This window comes from Aptenodytes patagonicus, chromosome 3, assembly GCF_965638725.1.
Source record: "Aptenodytes patagonicus chromosome 3, bAptPat1.pri.cur, whole genome shotgun sequence".
Taxonomy (NCBI): domain Eukaryota; kingdom Metazoa; phylum Chordata; class Aves; order Sphenisciformes; family Spheniscidae; genus Aptenodytes; species Aptenodytes patagonicus.
In genome coordinates this window covers 112,106,661-112,133,480 of record NC_134951.1, presented here as the reverse complement: position 1 = coordinate 112,133,480, position 26,820 = coordinate 112,106,661, and the positions used below count along the sequence as shown (strand labels likewise).

Below are 26,820 nucleotides of genomic sequence, written 5' to 3'. Positions count from 1 at the left end.
TCCTCATTGTATTATACTTTGCTTTTGCCACCGGAGTTAACAACATACAGCACAGATGCACTGGATGTCTATGAACTCAAAAGACTGTAGAAAAATATAGTCAGCTAGACTTTCCTTTCCTTCTTCCTTTTCCTTAAAGAAAAGCAAAAATAGGCTTACTTCATAAGCTTTCTCTCACAGCAGTTTTGGCTTAGTTCTCACTGGTCATTATTTCCAGCTTTAAACTTCATTATATTACATTAGGGAATATAGGTATATAAGCAAAATGGTCTGTTGTTTTCAGGGCTCTGATTACATCTATTTTATGTTACTGTCACCTTGTTGTTTGGTTTTCTGGTTTTGGTGTGGGTTTTTTTCTTGTTTGTGGTTTTTTTTTTTTTTTTTTTTTAATGATTGATATTTTCCTTTGTTTCAGCCAAACCTTTTACATCTAAAGTGAAACAGATGCGATTACATAAAGAAGATTTTGAAATCCTGAAGGTGATTGGTCGAGGAGCCTTTGGAGAGGTATGTATGTGAAGGAGGTGGAAGGAAGGGTTTGAATATGCTCTTGCAATTCTGCAGCACTGAGGAGGGACAGTTAATAGCAATATACTGATGTACAGGTTTTACATTATTTAGGCATAATGGATATCTAATGTTTGATGCAAGTACATTTTGATTTATACATTCTTTGACAGCTCTTTTGAAGTCTTTTAAATTTTGAGAGAAGGCAAGTTCACATGGATTAAAAGGCCATGTTTCAACTGTCTGATGATAAATCATTTGTTTGACTGTAATTCTTTCCAGTCAGCAGGTGGAGGCCAGTGAGTTACTGATGGTATAAAGATCTAGCCAGTTCTAATCATCCTAAAAACTAAATAGCCTGAAAGTAGTTTTCAGCAACTTAAATAGACAAATATTGATATTGACATTGACATTCTAAGAACACAGAGAAATCTCTATTCCTGTCACTTCGTTTCTTATTTTTAATGAATATTTTAATGAGTATTTTTCCTTTATTTCTTTTAAAGAGTTTAGCAAATGTTAGTTTCTTTTTCAATTGTCACCTACTGCTATCGAACTATACAATTTTTTTTGCTGCTTCTGATTAAGCCATCTTATTTGAAGTCATCAAACAAGGCTGTTGATCACTAGGTTATACACTAGGCATGTCAGATTATATAGGTTGAGGAAACTTGAATAAATAACCATTACCTTTCTGCCCCTTCTTCTTAATTATATTAGGTGCATGTGCTTTGTTCTTCATGCAGGACACTATATATGTAGAAAGAGCAACCTAATGTAGAACAGTGCCTTGAATTTTTGATAGATAGCCAAATATACTACGGATAGGGATAGTATGTAAAGCTTCTGCAGAAGGTACTCCATACTGCCTGAAAATACGTGCGAACTGAAACCCAAAGTACAAGAAAAAGATTTTCTAAGCAAAGTCTTCATTGCTTTTGGAACTGGAAATGTTTTTTTTCTTTTTTCAGTTCTCTTTGGTATGAGAGCACCTCTGGAGGCTCTATGGCATGTGACAGAGAAGAGTTGGTTTCAGGTTCACTTACATGTTTGCATCATGTGTGAAAATTAGTCTTTACTAGTCTGGTTATGCAAGCATAGACTTCTGTAGGTAGTATGTAAGGAACGGGAATTTTTACGGTAGTATATGTTGCTACATACTCCGATGATGCCTACATGCAAATAACATCATTGGGCAACTGTAAAAATAACAATAGAAGAGTAGTATTTATTTAGCTACTCTATAACTTTTGGTTGGTTTTGCTCCATCTGGAATAATGCTGCTGAAGTTACTCGTAGATAATTTACCTTTAGTCTGAACCTCTGCCACATGGAGATTGTTGCATTCTCTGTTTTGATGTAAACGCTTCTGCCTAAAACATCAGCTTTTCTCAGTGCTGCCATAGTAGTTGCAGCTGAGTTCGTGTACAGATTGTATAAGTTGTAAGAAAAATCACTGATGTGGGTGCTTTCTTGTCAGAAGAATCATATGTGAAACCTGTCTTATATTGTGTGTTTAAGAGCAGTAATTTTTGTCTGCTAAATCAGCATCAAACTCCACAGCAGCTAAACCACAAAAAAACTGTAGTTCTTTCTCAGGAAGCTTCTTTGTGGTGAATCATCCCATGAATAGTGAGAGCGTAACTTTCCCCATCCTCTTCTGGGGGCAGTCTGTGTAATCGGTTAGTTCTCCTCTTTTGGGAACAGTGTTTTTTTTCTAATTCCTTATCTGAGAAAGATAGCATGACTCTACTTAATTGTCAAAATCTTCACTAAGGGGAAAACTGAAGTTCTCTCAGTGAGGATGTTTGGTTTTGTATGTTCCTAAAGTAGGACTTACTAAATATTTGCAAGGATATATGTTAAATTTTCATACTAGCTTAAAGAAGACAAGTTTCAAGTCCTACACAGGCATTTGTCTAAGAAAACAAGTTCTGTATGAAATTACTAATCTTCCTTTAAAATAACCTGTAAATATCTGAGCAAGGTTGAAAAAAGCACCACCAAATTTTACTGCTACTTACGCCACCAAAAACTGTATTAATATTAAATGGCAAAATACTTGTATGATTCAGTAGACTACAGTAGTTTACTGAGACAGATGAAGAAATCTGGAAGAATGTATTTTCTTTCCAGCAAACTATAAATGAGACCAAGGTTGCTCTAGGTTACTGGGAGGAGTAATTTTTGTCTCCTGAATCAACATAATTCTGAAATTCTGTAGACTACAAAGTTAGTGCAAGTTTTCTTTGGCATAGTCTCAGACTTGTTCTTATTTTGATTTTACGCTACTCAGTTTCTTCAATTTGCATAGTCAAGAAATATTTCCCTTTTTGTTTTTACAAGTTTGATGTAGACGAAAAGTAGTTTAAACTAGTTATTGCTTATAACTGTAAGAGTTCGTTGTTCCTAGTTTTCTTTTTCCCCTTACCCTGCTTGCTGCCAGTCTGAGAATGCTTCCTTTTTGTCAAATTAATGACATGCTTCTTCCCTCTGCATGCATACATTTGCTTATTTAAAATTTTATGTAAGAGAGTGCTGTCTTTAGAAAACACAGATGTTTTGCTTGGAGGAGGAGGATTATCCTGGTAAAATTAATAATGTGGGCATCAAGTGTTTCATTGTGCTGGCTTCGGGCAGCATGGTTTGAAAAACTTAACAAACAACTCTAAACAAGAAGACTTAAAACTTGGGAGTTGAAGAATGCTGCTAGGAAAGGTGAAGCAACTGGGCAACAGCTCTTAGCGGTGTCTCTCAGCAGTATAAAAGTGTGGCGTATTGAAGGTTCTAGCTAATACCAAAATTTTCAGTTCATTCTATTATTGTTTAAAAAAAAAGTTCAGGGCTTGCTTATGCAAGCAAATATTATGTCATTATGTTGTTGATATTTCAAAGATGATGAATTTTGTGGTTCTGAGAACTAGTTAGTTACTCCTAAATTTTGGCATCCAGTTATGAACCGTAACATTCCCTCTTCCTGTTTCTGGAGGGCTGCCTACTCTTGATGAACAAGAAAACCAATACTGAGTCTTTTAAACAAAAAAAACCCCAACAAAACAACTTCCCCCCCCCCCTTTTTTTTTTAATTTCAATTTTAATAGCTTCTGTTTTAGCTTTTTTGTATAAGGCTGTTGCTTTTTAAGCAAAGGAAATGTGCAGACATGTACCTTAGAAACAAGTAGCCAAGTTTGGGGCAGAAGGTGTCTGACAGCATGCCAGACTGTTCTGCTGTTTGTGGGAAATATGGAAAACTGTTGAAGAATGGGAAAAAAAACCTATCTGACTAAACCAAGATGTTTACATCAGCACATACCAATCATTTTTTTGTTGGGCTGCTCACAGGAAAATATAAATTTAAACACCCCCCCCAACCTTTAAAAGTCCAATTTTAAGAAATTCCAGTAGCAAGACACTTCAGGATAACTAACTAGACAGGAATGATTACCCTTTCTTCTGTCTTGACAGCTTCATTGGGGAAGGGAGAAGATCAAAACAGCACTCTGTGTGTATTTGGGCATTTGTATACATAGTATATACCTCTGTGTGTGTATGTAAACACTGCCTGGATCTGTAATCGTGTTTCAGAATTTTTTGTTACAGTTAGAAACTGCATCAGACTGCTCATTGCTGAAGTGTCAGGTTTTTCTTTCACAGTCCTGAAATAAGCATTTTAGAATTTACTTTCATAAAGCACTGAGACACTCCCCAAAAGATGCTGTGATTGCAGAAAAATGATGGTGTTTGATCCTTTTTTGTGTGTGTGTGGTGGTTATTGATATGGAATAACGTTAATGGCTTTCACAGACTAAAAGGCTGCTTCTGACTGACTGTAAACACAGCTGGTAAAGATGAGTCTATTTTTGTTCTTTAGTCACCCTTCAATACAACTACACGTTCACAGAAAGTACCAAGCCCTCGATCTTTTCACTGAAGCCCTGCGCTCCAGCTGTTAACCAAAGGCAGTGCTGCAGCTCTTTCGGTCGTGTGCAAGTGAATGCTGTATAGGAGACTATAGATTTAGGCAGCTGTGCAATCAGCGTATGTCTTTCAGTAACCAGTCTTTTGCAGAATAACACAGCCTTTCGCTGAGTGTGCTACAGGCAAGAAACGAAACCCTGAAGCTGGATGTGAAATACATGTATTATCTTATGCCTCTGGCTGCCTAGACTACAACAGTTAATGGTGGGGAAAAACTTACTTTTCACGCTGGGCGGCAGCAGCAGCAGCAGTCTACTCAGCTCTAGGACCAACCTTTTAGTTTTCCCAACAACAATCGCAAAACCCTTAAAGGTCTTTAGGGCAGAATTACACTGTAGCTTCATACCACAGACTGCATCATGCAGAGCGGGTGCCTGTCATCCAAGATACGGTACAGTTTGAACGCTGTCTAGTTTCAATGTTAAGGCTTTCTCCTCCTGCCATTTCTCATTAGAAATCGGTACAGATATGGCTTATCAGAGTTTCAAGCTAGCTTTAGCTAGTAAAGTAAAAGGAGACTCAAGATTCAAATCCACATTGTGGGTTATGTATCACTGCAGAGGATTCATTTTTCCCTCCTGAGGAAAATTGTGATGCTCGACCTTGGGGTACCATGCACAGAAGAGTAGACATTCTTTATGAATTAAAATTAGATTATAGTCTAAAGTAACAATCTATTTTTGTGTTTCAAATCTGAAAGTACCTTGAGGGATCCCAAGTCTGGACGTGAACCTTAATTTTTATGCATGAAGTAACCTTTAAAAATTTCAGTTCATAAACTAGTTTAAACAAGTAGATATAGTACCTTTCTGTCTTCTCTCCTTTTTTTATCTCCCCCTGACTCCCACCCCCCCGCGACCCCAGAAGACAGCAGTGTCAAGAGCAGGGCCGATAATGCATTGCTGCCCATATGGGAAGTGACAGCTGCTTCATCTATGAATCTATAGCTAAGCAAGAGGTACACTTTTAGATATGCTTTAGTTTAGACATCTGAGTATTGCAGTCCTTCAGCCTGCGCTTTCGCCGTGTTCATGAAGCTGCTGCAACTGATGACACTTTTGAAGATGGTTGGAAGAGGTTCGCATGACACTCGCTTCAAACTGTCTGATCCTGTATTTTCTTTTCAGTTATCGCTGTCTTCACACATAGCTTGTTTACTGATTATGAGAGAGGTGGAAGGAATGTAGGATTCAACCTTAGTATTTTTTTGTCACTGGCCTGCAGGATGAAGATGATGATAATCTGTGTGACAGCATGTTAGTTTGCAACCAGATGCACACAGAAATAAACTTTTATCTCCTTGAGCCTTAAGATTTATTTGAAAGGCAAGAGGCAGAATGGGATAGTTGGCGAATGGTTGTTAAAATGTATTGATTGTTGAACTTTTCTGTAATTGGGATGGTAGTGTAGTGGTCTGGTCTAGTTCTGATCAGCAGCTCTGAATCTGTGGCAGATTCATGGCCATTTTGGGTAAGTGTCGTGGCACTTAGCTTTCTATACCCAGGGAAGCCTGAACTGTGAAAACATGTTTGTGTAAACTTCTTTCCTCCCTCTTTCCTAAAAATATGCCATGTTAGCTTTTATTATAGCTAAACAAAACTATAATATTCTCGGAAAAGGACTGTGTTGGTTGGCTTTGTTAATATATTATTACATAGGCCTATGGTATCTAACGTTTCAGAAGCAATGAGAGGGAGGGGAACTTGTGTTTCCTAAGTTCTACTTCTCTAGAAAATGTGGATTTCACCATTTCCCTGCCACTGACAACAGACATGATAAAGAGCTCATTGAACTTGAGGTGGAAAAATGTGAAGTAATACTTTATTGTATCTCTGAAGAAAGTCTAGTGCATTATTTGAAATGAGAGTGGAAGTTGTTTTGTGGCAAACCTACAGTCTAATTTATGTCTAAAACCTAAAAGATATTGTTTATTTTGTTTTAGAAACTATTACATTGTTGTCTTTTCTTGGTGGTTCTGTAATTTAAATTATTGTGTGGGACTGGAGTCCAAGAACATAAAGCATACAGCCAGTGATACCTTCATGACAGTATGATAGAGCAAGAAGTGTGATGGTGAGAAATACCATTGTTCATCTACAGTCACCTAGAAAAAATTGTACAGAATGAAAGTGTGATACGTAATGAAAGCTTAAAATAGGCTTGCAACTTTCTCAAAATAAATATCCTGTACTGTTGTGATGTTACTCTTTCTTGATGACAATGTATGGTATTGTGTGGACAGTAAAGCTAAGTGTCCAGAATGCTAAAGAAAAAACCTCCAAAACTGCAAGGTTTCATAAAAATGAAAACAATATGCGTTTTCATGTTTTAACTTATTTATCTTTCCTTTTATCTTCTCCAGGTTGCAGTAGTAAAACTGAAGAATGCAGATAAGGTTTTTGCCATGAAGATACTTAATAAGTGGGAGATGCTGAAGAGAGCTGAAGTAAGATTACAGTAATGTTTTCTATAATCACGCACCCTCTTACTCTGCTGAATTGTTACTTCGTCAGAAGTTCATCAGAAGGGTTAAAATGGCATGGAATCTTGACTTAGGTGGGGCTGGATGTTTTAGACATTATACCTTTTCTGTACTTGCCCAAGAATTACCGACTATACAAGCAATCTTTTAATGCATTTATTCCAGTTAGGAATGTAGTCTTTAGCGAGTATTTTCCATGGTGAAAGGTAATTACTGAGCTATAACTCACCAAGCCTATTAGTTTATCAGTAGTTAGAACTTAGTCAAGGTCCAATTTGATTGAAAAATCAGAAAGATAAAAGTTTCGAATTAATTTGAGTGCATGTTTCGTAAAAATGTCCATCTGCAAAAATTTGTGATGAAGAGTTCCTCGTTAAAGCTTGAGTCCATTCTGTGTTCTGAAAAAGGTGAAACAGCTCTTTAACCAGCCCTGCTTTGCCTTGGGTTCCTACTTTTGTTATACAACTCCACTCTTCATAGAATCCTTGATACATTTCCCTGGATTCCTTTGGAAAGAAACTTACAAAATGCAGTCTACGCCTGAAGACTTGTGTATTAATTTTAAACAGAACGCATATCTAACTCTTTAAATTGCTTCGAAATTCTTCATCTATGCATGCTAAAAATAAACTGCCTAAAAAATAGACTCATGAAAATATAACTCGGTGTCTTACACATACAAAGTTGCTTTGCCCATTGGGTTTTCTTTAGTTTGGACAGTGCTAGCACTATTTTGGTGACTCTTCCAACTTGTCTGATCGAATTATCTCTAAGTTGAGTTTTTATTTGAGACTCCAACTTTGCTACTCTCAGACTGCCTTGCTATTCAATTGCTTCCAAGTTTATTCTGATTTCCGCATTTATGTTTTAATTATATCTTGTTAGGAAATGAGATCAATGGGAAACCATCACACTTTTTTAAAAAAAAAAAAGTATCCAGATGAATTAAAGCCAATTTCTGATGTGTGCACATCCTGTAGCTTTTAATGAAAATGTTATCACATTGAGAAGTATAAATGGCATGCAGATTGTGGTTAGACGTAGACAATGTGTTTCCTCTTTATCCAGAAATTATTCAGATACTGAGCAATCTGGCATTAGTCTCGATATAAAGAGGTATTTCTCTCCAAGACAGATGTCATTACTGTAAGTTTTATTATTTCAGTGAAAAAGAAAAGACGAGAAATAAAGTTCCACTCTATTTTTAAATGTACCCTTCTAAAGTCAGTTTAAAAGCTATTTCTTTCCATTAAAATACAGTTATAAATAGGTTTGAAAGGTTTTTCTCTATGCAAGGTATTAAAAATACTCTTCCCATGGGTCCAGCTGAATTTCTGAAAGTCTGAACCGTTAGCCTAAAAAGAATTACAGCTATGTTTTTCCATGTATTTGTAACCCATGGGTATACAGTGGAAAGAGAACCATCTGGAGTGAAAATGCATTACAAAGCATGACCTTCAACAACTGTAACCTGTTGTTTTTAAACCTAGCACTTGCTACTACTGCTAGGGAAAATGACCCATTTTGGCTCTGTTAGCAATGTGCTGCACTAACACTGAAATACACAGGAAAATCATACAGTCCAAAAATGCAAGACAAGCATATAGGTAGGTGTATGCGTAAATGGCAGAAACAAGTTGTTCATATATCCCTGTATCAATTCTGTGGGAAGTGGGAGTCATTTGTAAAAGCAGAAAGAGAGTATGTACTCAAAAGAGGCTTGTGAATGCCAGGTTAAGGTTGATGACTGCAAGCTCTGAGAGTAATTGTGTGCAAAAACTTTGTTACAATGAAATTATACAGGTTGTGAGGTCAGTGTTCTCTTCTGTATTATAAAGAGCATGTTTTCCAAATACTTGCCACTGTTGAAAAGTCCGAGATGTGTTGTAGAACTGGGGACGTTACTGATAGAAGGAGTACCTGAAAGTGTGCGACAGCTTGCTGTTACACTCCCAGACCCGTTACCCTGAGTGTTGACAATCACTTACAGTTACATGTGTGTCACGGTGGTGCCAGATGAGGCTCAGGAGAGACCAGGACAAATATTATGCAACATGGAAGCAGTCAGCACTCCCGGAAGGTGCTAACTCTGAACTGTAAGGACATGAGCACCAAAGAGCCAAGCAGCCCAAATTCTTCGCTGGTTGAAGGCCACGATAACAGTATAGATATAACCAAAGCACTAAGTTGGCTTTACTGTGACAGAGAGCTGGATTAGATGACCTCTGGAAGTCTCTGCCAACAATTCAAGGACACTGTGCCTAGGGAAGATGAAGTGTAATGTTGAAATAATGAAAGGCACAAAAAAAGGCTTCATTTAAAAAAAAAAACCAAACTTAATTGAGCTATGTTACAGTAATTACAAGAACAACTGCTACCATTTTTTTTAATTATTATTTTATTTATTTTTTGCCATGAATTAATGTAAAGCCCGTGAACCACTTAGACTCTTTGGCTGTTACTGTCTCAGCTGTGATCTAGTGTAGTAATAGCTGTTGCTGTCAGCTCTGGGTGTACTGCCTGGAGGTGGGTGTCTAGAGTGCTCAAGGAGTATATATGGTCTTTTGTTAAATCATGGCAAAAACAAGTGGAATTATATAAACTCTCTGTAGTAACTAATCCTGTGAATTGTGTCGTAACAAGTAGAGAAACTACATGTCATTTATCCTTGTGAAAACAAGAGTTCACAGCATCTGTCTCTGAAATATGTCAAGAGTTTACAAACAAGGAAGGAAGAAAATCAAGCTGAAGCATAGAACAGCTTTTCTTCATTCTGAAGATCATCCTTTCTCCTTCTCCCACCCTCAAGCCCATTTTTCATTTAGTAACCTTTGAGGGTATTTGTTTAAAGTATGTTTTGTTATTTTCTCAAATTTCACTGATTTATCTCATGCATTGTGCTATGATTAAAGTATACCATCTTTCTTTTTCCTGGTCTGCATTATTCTTACTCACTGTATTCACCAAAACAAGACTTGGTATGGTTTATTCGCTTGGAGGAGCGAGTTATTTTCTGCTTTGTTTTTACTGCATGTATTCTTGTGCATAGCTCAACCTAAAGTGATATTTCGCTTTTCATTCTTCACTCTCCAAATCTCACAGCCAACAACCACCATGTCAGAGTTCTGGTATTTGCCTGTTGGTTTTGGAAAAGAAATTGGAAAAGTAAAAAGAAAAGGCTTGATTTTTTTTCCCTTCAATTTAGCTGTCTCCTAAGATGGAAGAGACAGGGTATGGTTCAAATTGATGAAACATCTTTGTGAAGTAGCAGAGTGTGCTGGAAGAGATTATGGTGTGTTTTTCTCTAACTCTCCATCTGCCTTCTAAATAGAGCCCATACAATTATTATTCCTTTTACACTATCTTTTAGACATTTTTCTGAACAGAATTGTTTGTTGGCTTTTCTGTTTGGTACCTTTCATTTTCTTGCGATACTCACTTCAGAACTCAGTCCCTTCAAAACGTTTATCGTATTTCTTTGCTATAGTTTATTTTTGGCTTCTCATCTGTTTGGTCATTTTCCTCTCTCATTCTGCAAAGCTGCTTTTGCTGAGCTATTTTACTCACTTCTCGGGGCAGGTTGCAAGACCTCTGTTGAATTAACTGCTGTGCTGCTTTCCAGTTGGTTATTTTCTTCACATTTTATGTTCTATTGTTTCATATGAACCCGTGTTCTCCTTCTTCTCATAGGTATTCCTTAGCATTTCTTGACAGTTCTTGTTCCTCCTCTGTTGCGCTTGCTATGAAGGCACCTTTTGCCTCGTGTTTCTTTCCAGTATATTGAGGGGAGGTTGTCCTGGATGTCTTATCAACAGCTTATATCTAGCAAGAGCAATATTCAATTCTGTCCTACTTTTCCTGAGCAAAAAGTGTGGAGAAAACCCCAACTGGTTTAATGATTATCAAATTATGGCTACATGGAAGTTATTGGCAGCAACTTTCAAATGAAAAGAACCTTGCTTATGTGAAAATTCAAGTGTAAAACTAGGCTAACAGCATGATGAGATAAAACAATGACACAAGACTCCAGATTCTAGTTCTTTAACTCCTATTGTAGTTATATAATGCCATTATTGATTGTTTTCTTCAATCTTGTATTGCTATTCTGTCATTATTGATACTTGCTTTCAATATCTATATGTACAAAAAAGATAAGATTTTGACTTGGGATTTTTAGACAGTGGGAAGCAGCAGCTTATTTCTCTCTTTGCATCACTTAACAATATAAAGAAGTACAACTCTTTAAATTTATAGAAGGTGAACTTTTCTGATACCTAGTTTTTCATAGATTTGGCATGTTTGGAGAGTGTAGTAAATGACTTTTTAACTGAGAGGCAGTTTTGAATTTTTTCCCCCAAAATATAATGTTAACGCATAGTCAACTTGCAAAATGTGTTTCTTTATATATTTTATTTGAAGCCTATAATTATTTTTCTCCCCTTCAGACAGCCTGTTTTCGAGAAGAGAGAGATGTGTTAGTGAATGGAGATAACCAGTGGATCACAACATTACATTATGCATTCCAGGATGAAAACTATTTAGTGAGTGTTGCTTTTATGTATATATGGATGGAAATGCAGATTCTTAGTTGTAGTTTGAGAGAGAAACATAGTTTGTTTATTTGCTAGTTTTGTGTTCTGGACCGTACAGACCATGGAGGATATGTGATTTTGTGCGTAAGATTCTGAAGGGTGAGAGAGTGGTCAGAAACTTTTAAAGTTTTGCTATAAATATCTCAGGAATGCAGCTTTGTTTTCTGAACCACTTCGCATTTGTTGATAAACCTTGGTCTATCTGCATCTTCTTTCTTATAATTCATCACTCCAGTTTAACTGGATTCATAAAAATAAAAGTGCACTTACATAAATTTTCTATTTGACTTAAATTTTTGTGATTAACATTGCTGATTACTGTTTTACAGTTAGAAATAGGGAGTAGCCCCATTTTGAAACAATAGTTCATTTTATTGGTCTTTGCTTTTTTGAGGACTTAAACCTACTAAGATGTTGTAAACTAATAAAATGTTTTTGCAGCATCGAAAAATGCCACTAAATGTTCATAAATAAGAGTTGGAAGCTGTAGATTAAAGTGTCTCTTTAATATTTAATATTATTTAGTTTTCAAGTATTTTGAAAGACTTGCAAAAAGAAGCTAATATGAGGAAAAAGTGCCAATTTTCTATGAAATCTTTCCCACTTAAAATATGTTTTGATTGTGATACAGTTTTGGTAATATGTATGCCTGAAAAAGTAAAAAAACAACTGCACATTGATAGCTTTTGCTTATTTGGGTTTTATTGCTCTGTGCTTGGGATTCTATATCATTAGTAAGTTCTAATGTTTTCTTAAAAATCTACTATGCAGTCATAATCTTTCCCCCTCCCAACGTGTCCAATAAAAGAAGTGCTATTCATGGAATTCTTGCAGAATTGCAATGCTTTTTGCCATTATATTGCTTTCTGTTCTGTCAGCTCAGATACTTGGGGATCCATGGATTTTGGTGGAGTTTATATAGAAACAGGGCTCTGCATTTGTGAATCTAGCTGTTGGCTTAAATACCTCCTAGCCAGCTTCATGCTTTGTTAATGTGGACAGTAAAAATAATCTTGTGTTTTATGTAATTCTGATCTTACTGTTACCAGTATTTCAAAGAAAATATTATATATTTCTCAACAGCTTGCTAGAATTTGTTTTAATCTTGCCAGTTTCTTTATTTTCACGAAGCACAGAGCAGCTTCTGTTCTTTATCTTTGATAGTCTGCTAACAGGAGCTAGTTTTGCAGCCTGCTGGGGAAAATATCAGTAATACTGTTTTTCATCATTTTAGTGTGAATGTATCGCTTGTTCTCTATGTGCTTTTTATTAAAGTAAAATATAACAGAAGTGGCCTTTAAAAAAAAAAAAACAAACCCTGTGTAGATTGAGCAGTAGATGTGGTTGAGCGGTGGATGTTGTTTACCTTGACTTTAGTAATGCCTTTGACACTGTGTGCCGTAACATCATCATAGACAAGCTGACAAAGTATGCATTAGATAGGCAACAGTGAGGTAGATTGAAAAATGGCTGAACTACTGGGCCTAGGGGGTCGTGATCAGTGACACAAAGTGCAGCTGGAGGCCAGTCAATGGTGGTGTGCCCCAGGGCTCAATACTGGGGCCGACATCTTCATTAATGACCTGGACAATGGGATGGAGTGCACCCTCAGCAAGTTTGCAGATGATAAAAAACAGGGGGAAGTGGCTGATAAGCCAGATGGCTGTGCCGTCATTCAGATGGACCTCGACAGACTGGAGAACTGGGCAGAGAGAAATCTCATGAAGTTCAACGAAGGGAAATGCAATGTGCTGCATCTGGGGTGGAATAAAATAAACCCAGTACATGCTGGGGGCCAGCTGGCTGGAAGGCAGCTTTGCTTGAGGTCCTGGTGGATAACAAGCTGACCAGAAGCCAGCAATGCACCCTCGCAGCAAAAAAGGCCAAGAGTGTTCTGGGCTGCAAGGAAAAGTGGTGCCAGCAGGTCAGTGGAGGTCCTTCTTCTCTGCTTAGCCCTGATGCAGCTGCATCTGAAGTATTGCGTCCAGTTCTGGGCTTCCCAGTGTGAAAGAGAGATGGAGCTTGCACTCCAGTGCAAAGCCCAAAAGATTATTAGGGTACTGAAGCATCTTTCATGTAAGGAGAGGCTGAGAGAGCTGGGATTCTTCAGCCCAGATGAGTGAAGGGTTGGGGGGGGTTATCGTCAATGTGTATAAATGCCTGATGGGAGGGAATAAAGATGAGGGAGCCAGATTCCTTTCAGTAGTGCCCGGTGACAGGACAGGAGACAGTGGACACAAACTGAAACACATGGAATTTTGTCTGAACACAAGAAAACACTTTTTTACTGTGAGGGCGGTCAAACACTGGAACATGTTACCTGGAGGAGTTGTGGAGTCTCTATCCTTAAAGATATTCAAAACCCAACAGGACACAGTCCTCATCAGCCTGCTTTAGCTGACCCTACTTGAGCAGATGAGGTTGGAGTAGATGATCTCAAGAGGTCTCTTCCAACCTAAACGAGTCTGTGATTTAGGATTAAATGCCCATGTTAACCTTCCACTGGTTACTAGAATTTAATGTCTTTAAATCTGTGCTTTTTCTTTCTCTTGGAAGGATGGTGCTGTTGTACAGTAGTATTTTGAGAAGTATTTGAGACTTGAATAGATCTGGATGATTGTGTGCATTTAGAAAGTATTTTTAAAGCTTTAAAAAAAAAAATAACCTTTTTTTTAAGGATATGGATTTTTGACATTGGATGGGATGCTATGCATTGACTGAATTGTTTTATTAAAAACTTAGTTGTTAAACTTAGCTTTGATTCCTACGCATGTGTTTAACTTCAAGTGCACGCCTTAATACTGTGAGTTACAGTTTAAATGTTGGCATATTTGAGGAGTTGAGGGTTTCCTTGTGATGAGGCTACTGTGTTGCTCTTGCAAAATGGGAGGTGCGGAGTCCTGTGTTGTCAGAGCCAAAATTCCTTTATTTTTGGTATATGCAGTTACTGAGTTGTACTGCTTTTAAAAATGCTGAAGAATGAGTGCAGAGATCCCACATCAGCTATGAGAATCTTAAGAGTTTTTTTCAGTATACTTTCAAAGCAATAAGTTAAGCTCTTGCAGATCTCACTATATAGTGTATCAGTTAATAATTATTATATTAAGTTCCAAAGGCTTAATGTATTTTCTAAAACTGTAAAACATGAGAAACTAGTACTGTAGATCTTGTTTCAGAGGGAGCGTAGGAGCACCACTGAATAGAAGATATTTATCTTGTGTAAGGCTTGTGAGCATAATTTAAGAAGTTTACTATTCGTGTCACAAAGCAGCAGATGAAATTTTGATTGTCAGCACATTTAGAATTTTGTGGAAATGCATTCTGTACTTTCTTCACGCACTTGGAATCAATGAGGATGCTCAGGTTATTCTGTATCAAATTGTTAAAATCTTTCTTCATCACCTTTATTGTTATGGAAAGTACGAGGGAAAAGGAACTGGCATTAAGATTTCTGCCTGCCCCACATCTTCCTTATAGCTGGTATAATTTTGCAGAATTTTTTCTGCATATTTTAATTTCTTTTTCTGAAGGTAGGAAAGACTTGAACAAATGAGGACAACTAATTATAAAAAGGCCCTTTAAGTTGCTTTACCAAAATGTTAAAGAATCAAATTAGGATACACATTATTGCATCTTTAGTATTTTCTGTTGTTTGTGATTCATTATACACTATTGTTAAGAGTCACCGCTTCAAATGCGGATATATGCTGCCTTCCTGGAAGCTGAGGTTGGAACTCTAGGCAAAAGCTTTCAGATACTATATGCTTCAGTGGGAAACTATTCTAATTAGTCTGTCCACAATGGTGTTTGAAAGTAATGTCATAGCAGGGAGTGTTAAATTCGATTGCTTATAATTGGTTTATTTGTTATAATTAGTTTGATTTTTTTTTCTTTTTCCTATTTGCCCTTCCAGTTGCTGTTCCACAATTAAAACAAACTAAACTAAGATAAAAAGATATTAATAATGAATTTCCCACTTTTCTCAAGTTTACTTTGTCCAGTCATTTTGACCATGTCTCTAAAGGAAGTGGCATTTTGCTCTGTCATAATGTAGTAAAATGGAGAAAGGTTCTGATCTCTTTAAAGTCTTTGCACCTGATTCAATGGCAAGCAGGTTTTATGTTTCATTAATAAATCAGAAATCAAGCGTATTTTTCCCTATCAGTTCAATTAGAGAAGGTGACACCTTCCACTGTACGTTGGCAGATCCTGTATTGTGTGCAACGTCAACGATATCTGGAATTGTACTGTGAGCCACTGGAAGTCTCTTACTCTCTGCCTCAATCTGAGTAGTCTAAAAACTTTATGCTCCAAAATCATTTGTTTAATGGGAAAAGAAGATGGTAGGAAAAAAGGGAAAGGGAAGCCTGGGAAATTAGGGTCCTTAAATGAGATCCCAAGTTAACACAATTGGTTTCGTTTTTATAGTTCTGTGCTTTAATCCTTTACTCCTTTTGCATTCTATTGAAGGGTGTTGTTTTTATAAGGGAATCCAGAGTATCTAAATATTTTATGTTTGGTGATGTGGAAGTGGATGAAGCTGATACTATTTTGTCATGAGGCTTACTGTATTTGCGGAGGTATAAATATGAAACATGTTCAAGTAGGTTAAATATTAAAATGAGGCTGAACCAGCTACTTCTTTTCAGAACATCTAAGCATCTTGATTAGCTTTTTAATGCCATAATAATTTTTGCAATAAATTAATTTTTATGCTTATATTAGTTTTTAGTCTCTGATTCACTCAATAAATTGTTCCCCCCCCCCCGTGTTTTCTTATCATTCCCACTCCGTAGTACCTGGTTATGGATTACTATGTTGGAGGAGACCTGCTTACGTTGCTCAGCAAGTTTGAGGACAGACTACCTGAAGATATGGCGCGTTTTTATTTGGCTGAAATGGTGATAGCTATTGATTCAGTTCATCAGTTGCATTATGTTCACAGGTAAGTAATTTGAGCTCCAAATTCCTGTTGGAGTTATGGGGAGTTACTTGATGGAGTGAAAATAATTCCCGTTAAAGAGTTTAAGCTAGTAGCAAGTATTTGCTGTAATAGTAAGCACGATAGAGCTGACCTGCCTACATCTTGTGGTTATTGAGAACTGTTGCTAACCTTGTACCATACGGTCGGAGACATGAATGAATATCTGAATGCACGTGATGAATCTTGCACACTGGCATGTTTCAAAGTTAATGATCCGTAATCTAGAAAAGCAAAACTGGAAACCTGGTTGTGAAATACGATCAACTTTGAACAGGTTTATTGAAGGGTCAGATTCTGTTTCTTAATTAATTTGTTCAATCTATACGGAAGTTGAAAACACACCATTGTGTGGTCTGCTTTGGATTTTTTTCACCATTTTCTTTTGCACTTTATGAAGTTATCTTTAAAATGAAGTGAGGGTATTTTGCTAGATAAGTGGAAGTACTTAAATTGCGGTACTTATCTTTAACTTGGTATATAAAAAAAAATATTTTCCTTTGAACAGAATATATTGTTATTTGTGTCTAGCTTTTTTAGAGGCCATGATTGATTTTTCCACAAAACTAGTGTCATCTTTTCTTTAATGTATCGTTCTCTGCTGAATTCCATGGTAGTTCTTGTATGCAGAGCAAAAGACTACCTTACAAGAGGCAGAATTTTCAAATGCACACAATAGATGTACTTTGCTCTGACAGAAAACAGGAGGAAACCTCCCAGTTGTTTAAGCTGAATCATTAAGTTGGCAGAGTGAGCTTGTTTGATACATCCATCTATCACCCTTAATCAGAGTCTATACTGGCCATTCCTTCTTTTACTGTTCCCACTTGGCTGCTTCACTCCAGAAAAGGTTTTTTTTTGTCCAAAAGGTGTATTGCAGTTGGTTTTGGTTTGTTACTGGGTTGTGTTTTGTTTCCTTTGAGATTGTGGCTTTTCATGAAAAGAGTGCTTTAAGGTGGGGTGGTGCTAAGCTGCAAATTGCTCTTCTGGAATATTTTGAAGTGTGCTAGTTTTGTTGAAGAACTGTGTCTACCTGCTAAAAAGAGCTCTTTGTGATAACGCTTTGTGGAAAAACCCAGGCAGAGTATTTTCCTTAAGCAGTTTTCTTTAATTTTGAAGATTTCAACTGTGTTATTTCTGAGAAACGGTTTGTTCACGTAGGACGTGATGTGAAAGGTTTTGGTATTCAGTTTAATTTGGATCTAACTTTTAAAAATGTGTTTGTGGGTAAACTGTTGAGATGCTATCTCCTGTTACCAGGTGGAGAGTACTTAATGTACTACACAAACTGGTGTATTTTCCCAATAGGTCTGCATATGTGGTAGTAACTTCTCTCAAAAGAACAGATGCCCACCATTTCCTCCAGATCAAAACCTTTGTAATTCAGCACTGTTAGTATGTAATATGCAGCAGATGTGATGTTTCCATCCTCAAATAGTTAGTGTCCCCAAGATGAAATAGGTGTCGATGTAAAATTTTGATAGAAAATTCAGTACTGTTGCAGTTCAAAACAACATACTAATTATTATGCTTGCATATTTATTACTATGAATGTTTAACAATAGAAGTCCCTATACGTTCCCGGTCCTTTGTTGTTTGATTTGTGGCTTTGCCAGTGAGCTTCCCATGTTTACAAAGTTCTGAATGCCACTTTGGAATTTTATCATGAATACTGTTGTAATACAATGCCTGTTTATAAGGGGATATTTTGCAAAGATTAAAAATGTAAAGAGCACTTGGGTATGTGTTAAATGATCAGCCTTTGAAATGAGACCCATTCCACTGTTAGTTTTATTAGGATATTTGCAACTGGCAAAGCAAAAGCAAAAGAAAGGAAAAGAAAACACATCATCTAAGTGCCACTAATGTTATTTTTCTGAAAGTTTAACTGTGGTGGCCACGTCCTTTTTGGGAGTGTGTTGCACACAGGAAAGGACATAGGAGAAGAAGGAGGAAAATACTACTAAAGATGGATAATGTAACAGCTGTAGTAGTGGCATTTCAGATGAATAGCCAATATGCATCAGGATTTGATCTGAGTTGTAGCTAGTGAACTAGAAATCATGCTTTAGGCGTGTTTCATTCCAGGTTTTTTTCATACAATGAGATAGCAGATTGTTTTGGTTTGTTTCCTTTTAGTGCCCCAGTTCTTTCAGGATAGATTTTCACATTAACCATACATAGTGTTGTACTTCGATGATAATTTTCTTTTTCTCTGAATGTTTTTGTACCTTTTAAAAACTCTATTTCTGTTTTTATTCTTGGTGTGCCACTCCTCTTTCTCTTTTCTATCATTAATCACTTTTCCGTTGTCAGTTAGTTTTGTTTGGGAGTGATACTGATTGCAGTGGTAGTTGGTGTGCAGACCACTCCAATGTCAAATGCAAGTCACTTTTCTTTCCTGAAGTACATTGGCCAAGGTTCTCAAACATCAAATACAAGCAACCTCAGCATTACTTAAATGAAATTGCTATGACTGTATTTCAGGTTTTGGAGTTCCAAATTTGAATGCCATTTCTGCACTAGCATTGTGGGATTATGGGATGAATTTATAGTGGGAAGGAGATCAAAATCTAGGTATTACTAGAATTGTGCAGAGAAATTGCATGATGTTAGCGAAGCTGTCTCCTGATAACCTACTGAATTGAAGAAGGAGAAAAGTTGCTAGCTGAAAATAACATCAGTACTACTGTTTTTAGGATATTCTTAATTTTTTTTTTCCTGTTTTTTTATCCACTTTTTAGTTTAAATAAATATGTGATAGAATGTTTTTGAGATACCATCAATCAGAATATAAACCTTTGATAATATTTCATTTCTGACCAATTAATTTCTGTGAACAAATCATGTGGTATTTTACCTCATAGTTAAATGATGGCTCAGAATGTTAACAAAACGGCCTTTTCTTTGATGTGTATCTTAGCTTTTGCTATTGTTATAAATGCACCAGTGCTGGCATTAGCAAATGACCTTGACAGCTCCAAGACTAGCTTTAGAAAGAAAACTTCATCTAAGTTAAGTATATGTGCAGGTGTTCACAATGAGGAAGAAAGTACACATGTGTATCTCTCAAATGCATGACTTCCTTGGGAGTTTGTGTAAAGCTTATACCTACCCCTGATACCTTAAATTACTAATTTGTACTAATGAAGTGATGCTTGCTTGTAGGCCAAGGTTAAATATTGTCTTGTGCCAGTTTTCTGCAAACTGTAGTGTCATACAGAGTGAGATTTTACATTTATTAGGAATCAACATCAGTTTGTGTTTTATAGATTTGTAGCACCTTTTTTTGGGTTTTGACTGAAAAAAGCCTCTATATGCATTAATATTAATTTCAGTTGCAAGGTTGTGTTGTTACTTAATTCCTCATGGTATATGTTAAAAGCTTATATTTGCATGCATTATCAAATATCCAGGTGTGGGCTGGAGTAAAACTCTTTATCGGCTTGAGCTAGGTAGCTGTGCTTTATTTATGTGTGTTGCATTACCTCAAACACGTAAAATTTGTTTTTCCTACAGCTGAGACTTTAACTCCTTAATTATTTTATTGGTGAGCCAGGTTTTCTCTCCATTTTATGTAAGGTGGAAACTGAGGTGTGAAATGCTTGGTTTTGTCTAAGTCCTTTTAAGTAAAAAAGACTTTAGAAGGCCTGGTTGCCACTGGAAGAAATTTCCCCTGAACATTGCAAAAGATACCCTCTGGGCACATACTAGTCCTAGGCACAGTGAGCGTGCCAGTGGTGGCTTTGCATGCCCCTTCAGTGTCTCTGTGCTGCTGCCTTTTGTGCTGTCTTCTGAGACAGCCCTTACTTTAGTAAGGGCACATCTAAGTCTGTCTCTGTCCTAAATTTCATTTGGGACATTCCAGCTTCTTGAATAGTACAGAATTATAAGTGTTAATACGCTTAAGTCATTTGCATCTTGACTTTCTTTCCTCCATCTCTTTGTTCTGTGCAGGGCTGCACAGTGATTCAGTGCAGAGCGAACGTGAAGCTAGGGAGTGTTCAACATTTAGGCTCATGATCCTCCAGACCACTGCAAAAATATTCATTTAAAATAGTTTTCATATATTGGCACACACCCACGTTAAACAGTCTTCTTTTTCTATTGAATGGTAAAACAATCCTCACTTACCGTCTTACTAAGAAAATATTTTGGAAGGATTATGAAACACCTATGTTAATTATTATTTTTGTTGGTTAAGTTTATGGGAGAATAGTTAAGACTACAGGGCAAGCTCTCAAGTTACATACATTTCAGATGTCATCTTTTGCATGTGAAAAGATAGGCATGCAAAGTGTAAACACACCAACTTCCATAAGGTGTGGGAGATTACAGTTAGCTTGATCAGTGTGTTTCTGGATTTCTAGTTGCCGCTGTCTTTTAGTCTGAAGGATTTTAGCATTCTAAACCACCAGATGCATTTTTTTTTCTACTCTTTCCATTTTCTTTATCAACTTCTGAAATTTAAGTTGGGCTTCACTGGAACATTTGAGTTCTTGAAATGTAGAGCAGCAGAATTCTCTGTGGAAGTGACATCCTTTCTGAGAAATACTGAACATAAGGGAATAAATGCATTAGAGGGATAAAAGATCTGTCTATTCCCTATCAAGCCAGCCTCTTCTTTGCTTTTAACAAGAAGGTACTATTTGTTCTCAGTAAAAATCATCTTAAGGACATCCCTGAAATATTTACTGTAGCTAGCAGGCAGCTGAAATCTGGGATTCTTTGTAGGATGCATTTCACTTTCAACTATAAGTTTCAGTGCCAGCATATCCATTTTTGACTTGCTGAATAAGTGGTTTTCTGTCTTCTGGGTGTATCCCATCTTTCCTGATCATTAATTTGCTTAAGTGGAAAATTTGGGGGTGGAAGGCACATCCTAGGGAGTTAGCTGCATTGCATGGTATGTCTGAGTTGAGTTGGCACAAGGATGAGCCAAGTGCTCTGGCCTTTGGTAAAGTGAACCGTAATTGTGGGTTTGAAAGAAAGCAACAACACATTTTAAGTGTTTACCAAACTCTGCAACAGACATAATGTCGAACACACACATGAAGATGTCCTTACAAAGTGCTGAGAGTGAAGGAAACAGGGCTAGAAAAATAAGGAAAAAATAACATAAGATTATTTTGATAGTCTACTGAAAATGTATTGCTTTGAAATGTTGCATGGTTTAGTTTTACATGGAAAACTGCAGGACAGAAAGTTATTTTAGTGAGTATTTGGTAAGCTAGTGCTTCCTTACAAGGTATTCCTTTACAGAGGCAGGAGAGCTCCGTGAGTCTAGGCTCTCTGTTTCCTCTCCATTTTTCCACCGAGGAAGGGCTGGAAACAAAGGTCATCTCTACAGACTCTGGGCTTTCGTTTTGCCCTGTGACCCTATATATGCTGTAAATGCTGGCAGCTGCTCCCATAGTACCCCCTCAGGGTGGCATTCCATTTGCAGTGAGGACTGTAGGAGGTTAATGGTATTTGACTAGAATTTGTTGGTAGGATTTCCGAAGGAGCCTGTGATGAACTAGAAGTATTTTGAAATAAAAGACCCATATATGCTTAGAGTGCCAAGAGCTAGTGGATCAGACTGGCTGTGCTACCATGTAGAAGACAAATGGTTTCTTACAGTATTGTGCCTAGTGGGAGTGTTAATTTAAGTGAAAGCTGTGTAATGGGTGCCTGAGCTAGCATAGGCCTATATTCTGTGTTATTCGAGCAGAAGGAATTTAGAAACCCTGAGTCCAGTGCCTTAAGCGATAGTAGCCTTGAGTAGTCCTTTCAGCGGAGGTGCTTTTACAAATGTATCCTTCGGCCTTTTTTTCTCCCATTGTTCCTGTCTTCCCAAGATTCAAGCTCCAAACATCCCTACTGCTCTTCTGAAACAAACGTTTGTGGGGCTGTGCAGTGAACTGAATGAGGACACTGGTCCCAGTTAGAAGTAACTTTCCATTTTAACTAACCTGGGTCAATTCTGCAGTCTGTTTGATGAAGAAGGAGAATAGGAGGAAATCACTTTAAGCTGGTCTTTCCAAGAAAATCTATGTTCATCACCCTGTGCCCATTTTTTTCCTCTACATCCACTGAGTGGTACTTGAGATATCTGTCTCTTTATTCAACTCTATGATTTTAAAGAAAAAGGGACACAAGAAGCTGTTGGAGCTGGGGTACCTTAAATGTAGCTAGCCATAAAACCCTCAGAAGTAAACCCTTCCCCTTTCATGTCTGATACCTACCTGCTAAGGAAGGAAATTGTTGATTATTGTCAGTTGAGGAAGGCCAGCAAGACAAGGAGCGCACCCCTCCATTCTTTCCGGTGAGTCCCCACCAGTCCTTTAGCTAGACAGTTATACCTTTATTAGAAAGAAGACTCGTAGGAAAAGGAGGAATGTGTAGATGAAGATTTTTTTTCTTTTTTATGTAGATTGGTATATCTTCTGGGTGCAGTTCCTTGAAAGGCAGATGTATGTGAGCACTCTGTCAGATGGTATGTAGTCCTGTTTACGTAGGAACTGGATGCGGTTGTCATAAAACAGAAGTATGTAAACCCTTCTAAAAGTGAAAATGAGAGAGACAGACAAGAAATAGTTTGACTGAAAAGGATCCTTTTTAACCTTGTACCTTAATGGGAAAATTCTTAATGCCAAAAGTCTTATATAAAAAACCCCTGGTCTTGCCTTCCAAGTAATAATGTTTATAGCAAGGCTCAGTGCATGCTAAATGTGATGGAACTTTCCAAGAGATACTGCTGCCTCTAGCATAAAGATTCATTTCACTTGTGGTGTTTGTGGAAAAGAAAGTCCACGTTAGAACTGTCATAGCTCTGATGTGAGATCTGTTTCAGTGTCTTATGAAGTTAGAGGTGTTTTCAAAATTTTGTAACTTCTTTTGAAGACAAAACATTCCCATTTGTAAGCTGTTTTTATGTGAGTTAAGCTATAATTTTACACTCATTCTTTTCTGATTATTTCAGACCTGGAAATATTTTCTTCTGCTACTTTCTTTGATATCCAAAATCAACAGCAGGAAAGTAGGACAAAAACATTTTCCTTATTTCTGAATTTTTAGTCCTAGTGACTGTGGTTCTAAGGGTGTAATTAGCTCGTTGTTTGGTGGCTGAGGATAGAGTTGGTAATTAACACTTTCAGTGATTTTGTTCTTGTATATAAAGCTCAGAACGATGCAGGCAGAAATGAGGATGGCAGTTGTGTGATGGGAGCCTTCATTATTCTCAGGTTTTTTGTTATATTAGAAGGAGACTAACCGCCTCATGTTTTCAGTGGACTTTCCATTTCATTATCTCTTTTTGTGAACACAGTATTTATTTCATAACTACCTCCTTTCGTAGTGTCTCAAATTTTCATTTATTAATACCCTATGTGCTCCTCAAGTTCCTCCTTAGAATGCCTTTATTTTATTTACAATTATGGGCCCTTTGCTTCTTCCTTTTTATTTGAAATACAACTGGCTTTATGTTGTTAGATTAGATCAGATTAGAAGCTGCACAGGACAAATTAATTATCTTCTGAATTTGAGTGTTATGTAGATTTGTCATCGCATAAATAAGCAATAATAACTTGGCTTTATTGTTTGATATTCCTGCAGTGTTAGTATAAAACCATTACATTGAGATGCTTGAACACCTTATAAAAAGTGTTTTTAAACCATTGTCTTTTACCTAGTTTCTTGATGGAGTGTTCTGCCCAGTATTTGATGAATTTGGGGTGAGAATGTCTTCACTATCTGAACTGCCAGATCTGAGAAGTAGAAATTTGGGCTTTGAATTTCTCAATTTAATTGCTGTTGCCCCAACCACTAAATGTCATACGTCCTTTTCTTCATAGTAAATTAAGATATCCTTGCAAGATATCTTAATTACAATAAGATGTCAGTGCAAGAATCTGCTTCCTGAAAGGGCAGTTAAGGAAGCATCAGTCCAAATAACCTTGTCTGCATTGAAGCTGTTCTACAGTAAGCATTACCCTGTTACATTTCCAGAAGAGCTGTTGTATTGTTAGAAGAGCCTACCCCGTGTTCCTTTTTAATAACAGCAAAACATTACTAGATTTTAACTTCTTACATGAGAAAAAATAGGTCACTTAACATCTTGCAAATTAGAATACTGCTTACAAAGCAGATGCTTGCATAAGGTCATGCTTGGTTCAGTTATGGAAGGCTTCGTGGTTGGGGTCAGGGAAGCAAGACCTTGTGGAGCTTTATCTGAAAAGTTGTATTAAAATCTTTATTGACTCAGGTGCTGTGATGTTTATGCTGTTCAGTTTTTCTTTATTAGCTATTGGGGGGCAGCCTTTAGCATTTCCTCATGCAGGAGGAAGCAGTGATACTACTGCCACTGTAACTCAGTAATTTTTAATCAGATACAGTGTGTAAAATCCAGGAAAAGGGCATTAGAAAGGTACAAAAGAGAAAATACTGGCTAGAAGAGAAGAAAAAAAAAGGGGAGGGGGTCTAAAATCTGATCTGGTATAATGGTAACAAAGTTCTGTCTTCCTCATATAGGAAATTGAACTTTTAGCACAGAAAGGAATTTACTTTTACGCAGGTACAGCTATTTTAGGATTCTGCTTAAGTTTAAGGGCTGAAAATTCAGGCCTTAAGTTCCTATCTGAGATACTAAAAAAAAATTATGAATTTGTTTTCTTTTTAAGCAAGCATTGTGCTTTATGCTTTATGTTAAAAGAAAAAAGTGTACTACATATGCAACTTGAATACAAAGACTTTTTCAATAACACTGTCCTTTATTCTTAATAAGTGTAATCTTAGTGTGTTTGAGCAAACAGTGCACTTTTTGTTTTTCTTCTTATTTTAAAAGTCTGACATGTTTTTCTGCCAAGCTACTGCAGGTACTGGAGATACCGGGATGCATCTAGACCAAATGCGTTTCTTCCTTTATAGCCTCTGGCTACAGTTCCTTCCTCAGTCTGTTGCTGTCAAGAGTTTTAGGCAGATGTTACAGTGTTTATTATATCTGGATCGTGTGTGTGTCAATATGTTTTGTTTGTTTGTTTTCTAACAATAATGAAAGCAAAAAACATATATCAAACTATTTATGTCTTATGTCTGTTATTACATGGCAGAATAGTAGAACTGTAGACATATGCTTCAAACTTGGTCTAGCTTATTCCTGCATGTATCCTTGGCTTTTGGTTGGAATAAAGCTGTCTTACAGGTTGAACCTACCCAAACACATTCTGAATGGTTTATGGGATGAGAGTGTTTAGGATACATTTTCATTCTTTTCCTTCATTTCTGTTTTGTAAGAATAATGAATGTATTGTTTCCATATTCTTTCCATCAAATCATTATCTTTTTCCTGTGATTTAAACATGATAGGGGCCTATCTATTAAATAGAACTATTGTTTTTTCTTTAGAGTTGCTTTAAAAAAGTATAAAATATTCCTGTATGAAAGTGCAGTTTTGATCTCTAGTGCAGTGATCTTCTAGAAAAATCATATTCTTACAATCCTCCTCAGATCCCAGAGATATCATAGACTAATTTAATGATAATTTTACATATAAATATATTGGTATGTTATGTTTATACAAGCACACTTCATTTTTAATATGCTTACTTGTGTATACGCTGCAGTATTTTTGCTTAGCAAAAGATAAATTGTTACTAGAAATACTTCCATACTGACTAATCCTGCGGCTGCATGCTAAGCATGTAAAAGGCTGTCTTAGTGACTGAAAAGAGGTAACTTTATAGAGTGCCACGCGGATTACACAGTGATAAGCAGAAGCTGTACAAAAACCAAAGAAGCAAGAGCTTGAAATTGTCTAATAATGAGCCTCGCCAATTAAGTGGTGAATAGTCAACTGGGCATCAGATGGCATCCCATTGAGGTGTTATGGGAGTTTTACATGCTCTATCTGGGAATATGAAGATAACTAATATCCTCATTTAATATATGAAGAAAGTGGAATACAGGTGTAGTGAAAAGTAAACACAGTGTGTAATTTCATATGATGGACACATTTTCTTTTTTATAGCAGAGCAATAGAGCTATGGTGTTTCAGTCCAGGTTAATTTTATCTCTGACTGGGTAGATGTAACAACAGCCAAGCTACAGCTGAGAGTAAGCGGAACATTTAGATGATGAATACTTCCAAAAAGGCTAGTAGGTTTTTGGGACTGCAATAAATAAGGCAAGATAAGGAATCCACATGTGCCGTACTTCAAAGACTGGTTTTGATCATGGGAAAGTATGGCAAAATAGAAAGAAGACTTGGAAAAGTTAATGTTTTTTTATTTAAATGTGGGTCT

At 36.8% G+C, this 26,820-nt stretch overlaps 1 protein-coding gene across 5 annotated transcripts in view; it reads left to right on the top strand.

Annotated features, from left to right (window-relative positions):
• The window catches only part of CDC42BPA (CDC42 binding protein kinase alpha), a 192,863-nt gene that overhangs the window by 60,855 nt on the left and 105,188 nt on the right, over positions 1 to 26,820 (top strand). For all 5 annotated transcript variants that reach the window (XM_076334697.1, XM_076334693.1, XM_076334692.1 and 2 more), the window contains 4 exons: positions 416 to 507; positions 6,848 to 6,931; positions 11,413 to 11,508; positions 16,356 to 16,504. In XM_076334697.1, coding sequence (XP_076190812.1) covers positions 416 to 507; positions 6,848 to 6,931; positions 11,413 to 11,508; positions 16,356 to 16,504 — 421 coding nt within the window. The remainder of the gene's footprint in view (positions 1 to 415; positions 508 to 6,847; positions 6,932 to 11,412; positions 11,509 to 16,355; positions 16,505 to 26,820) is intronic.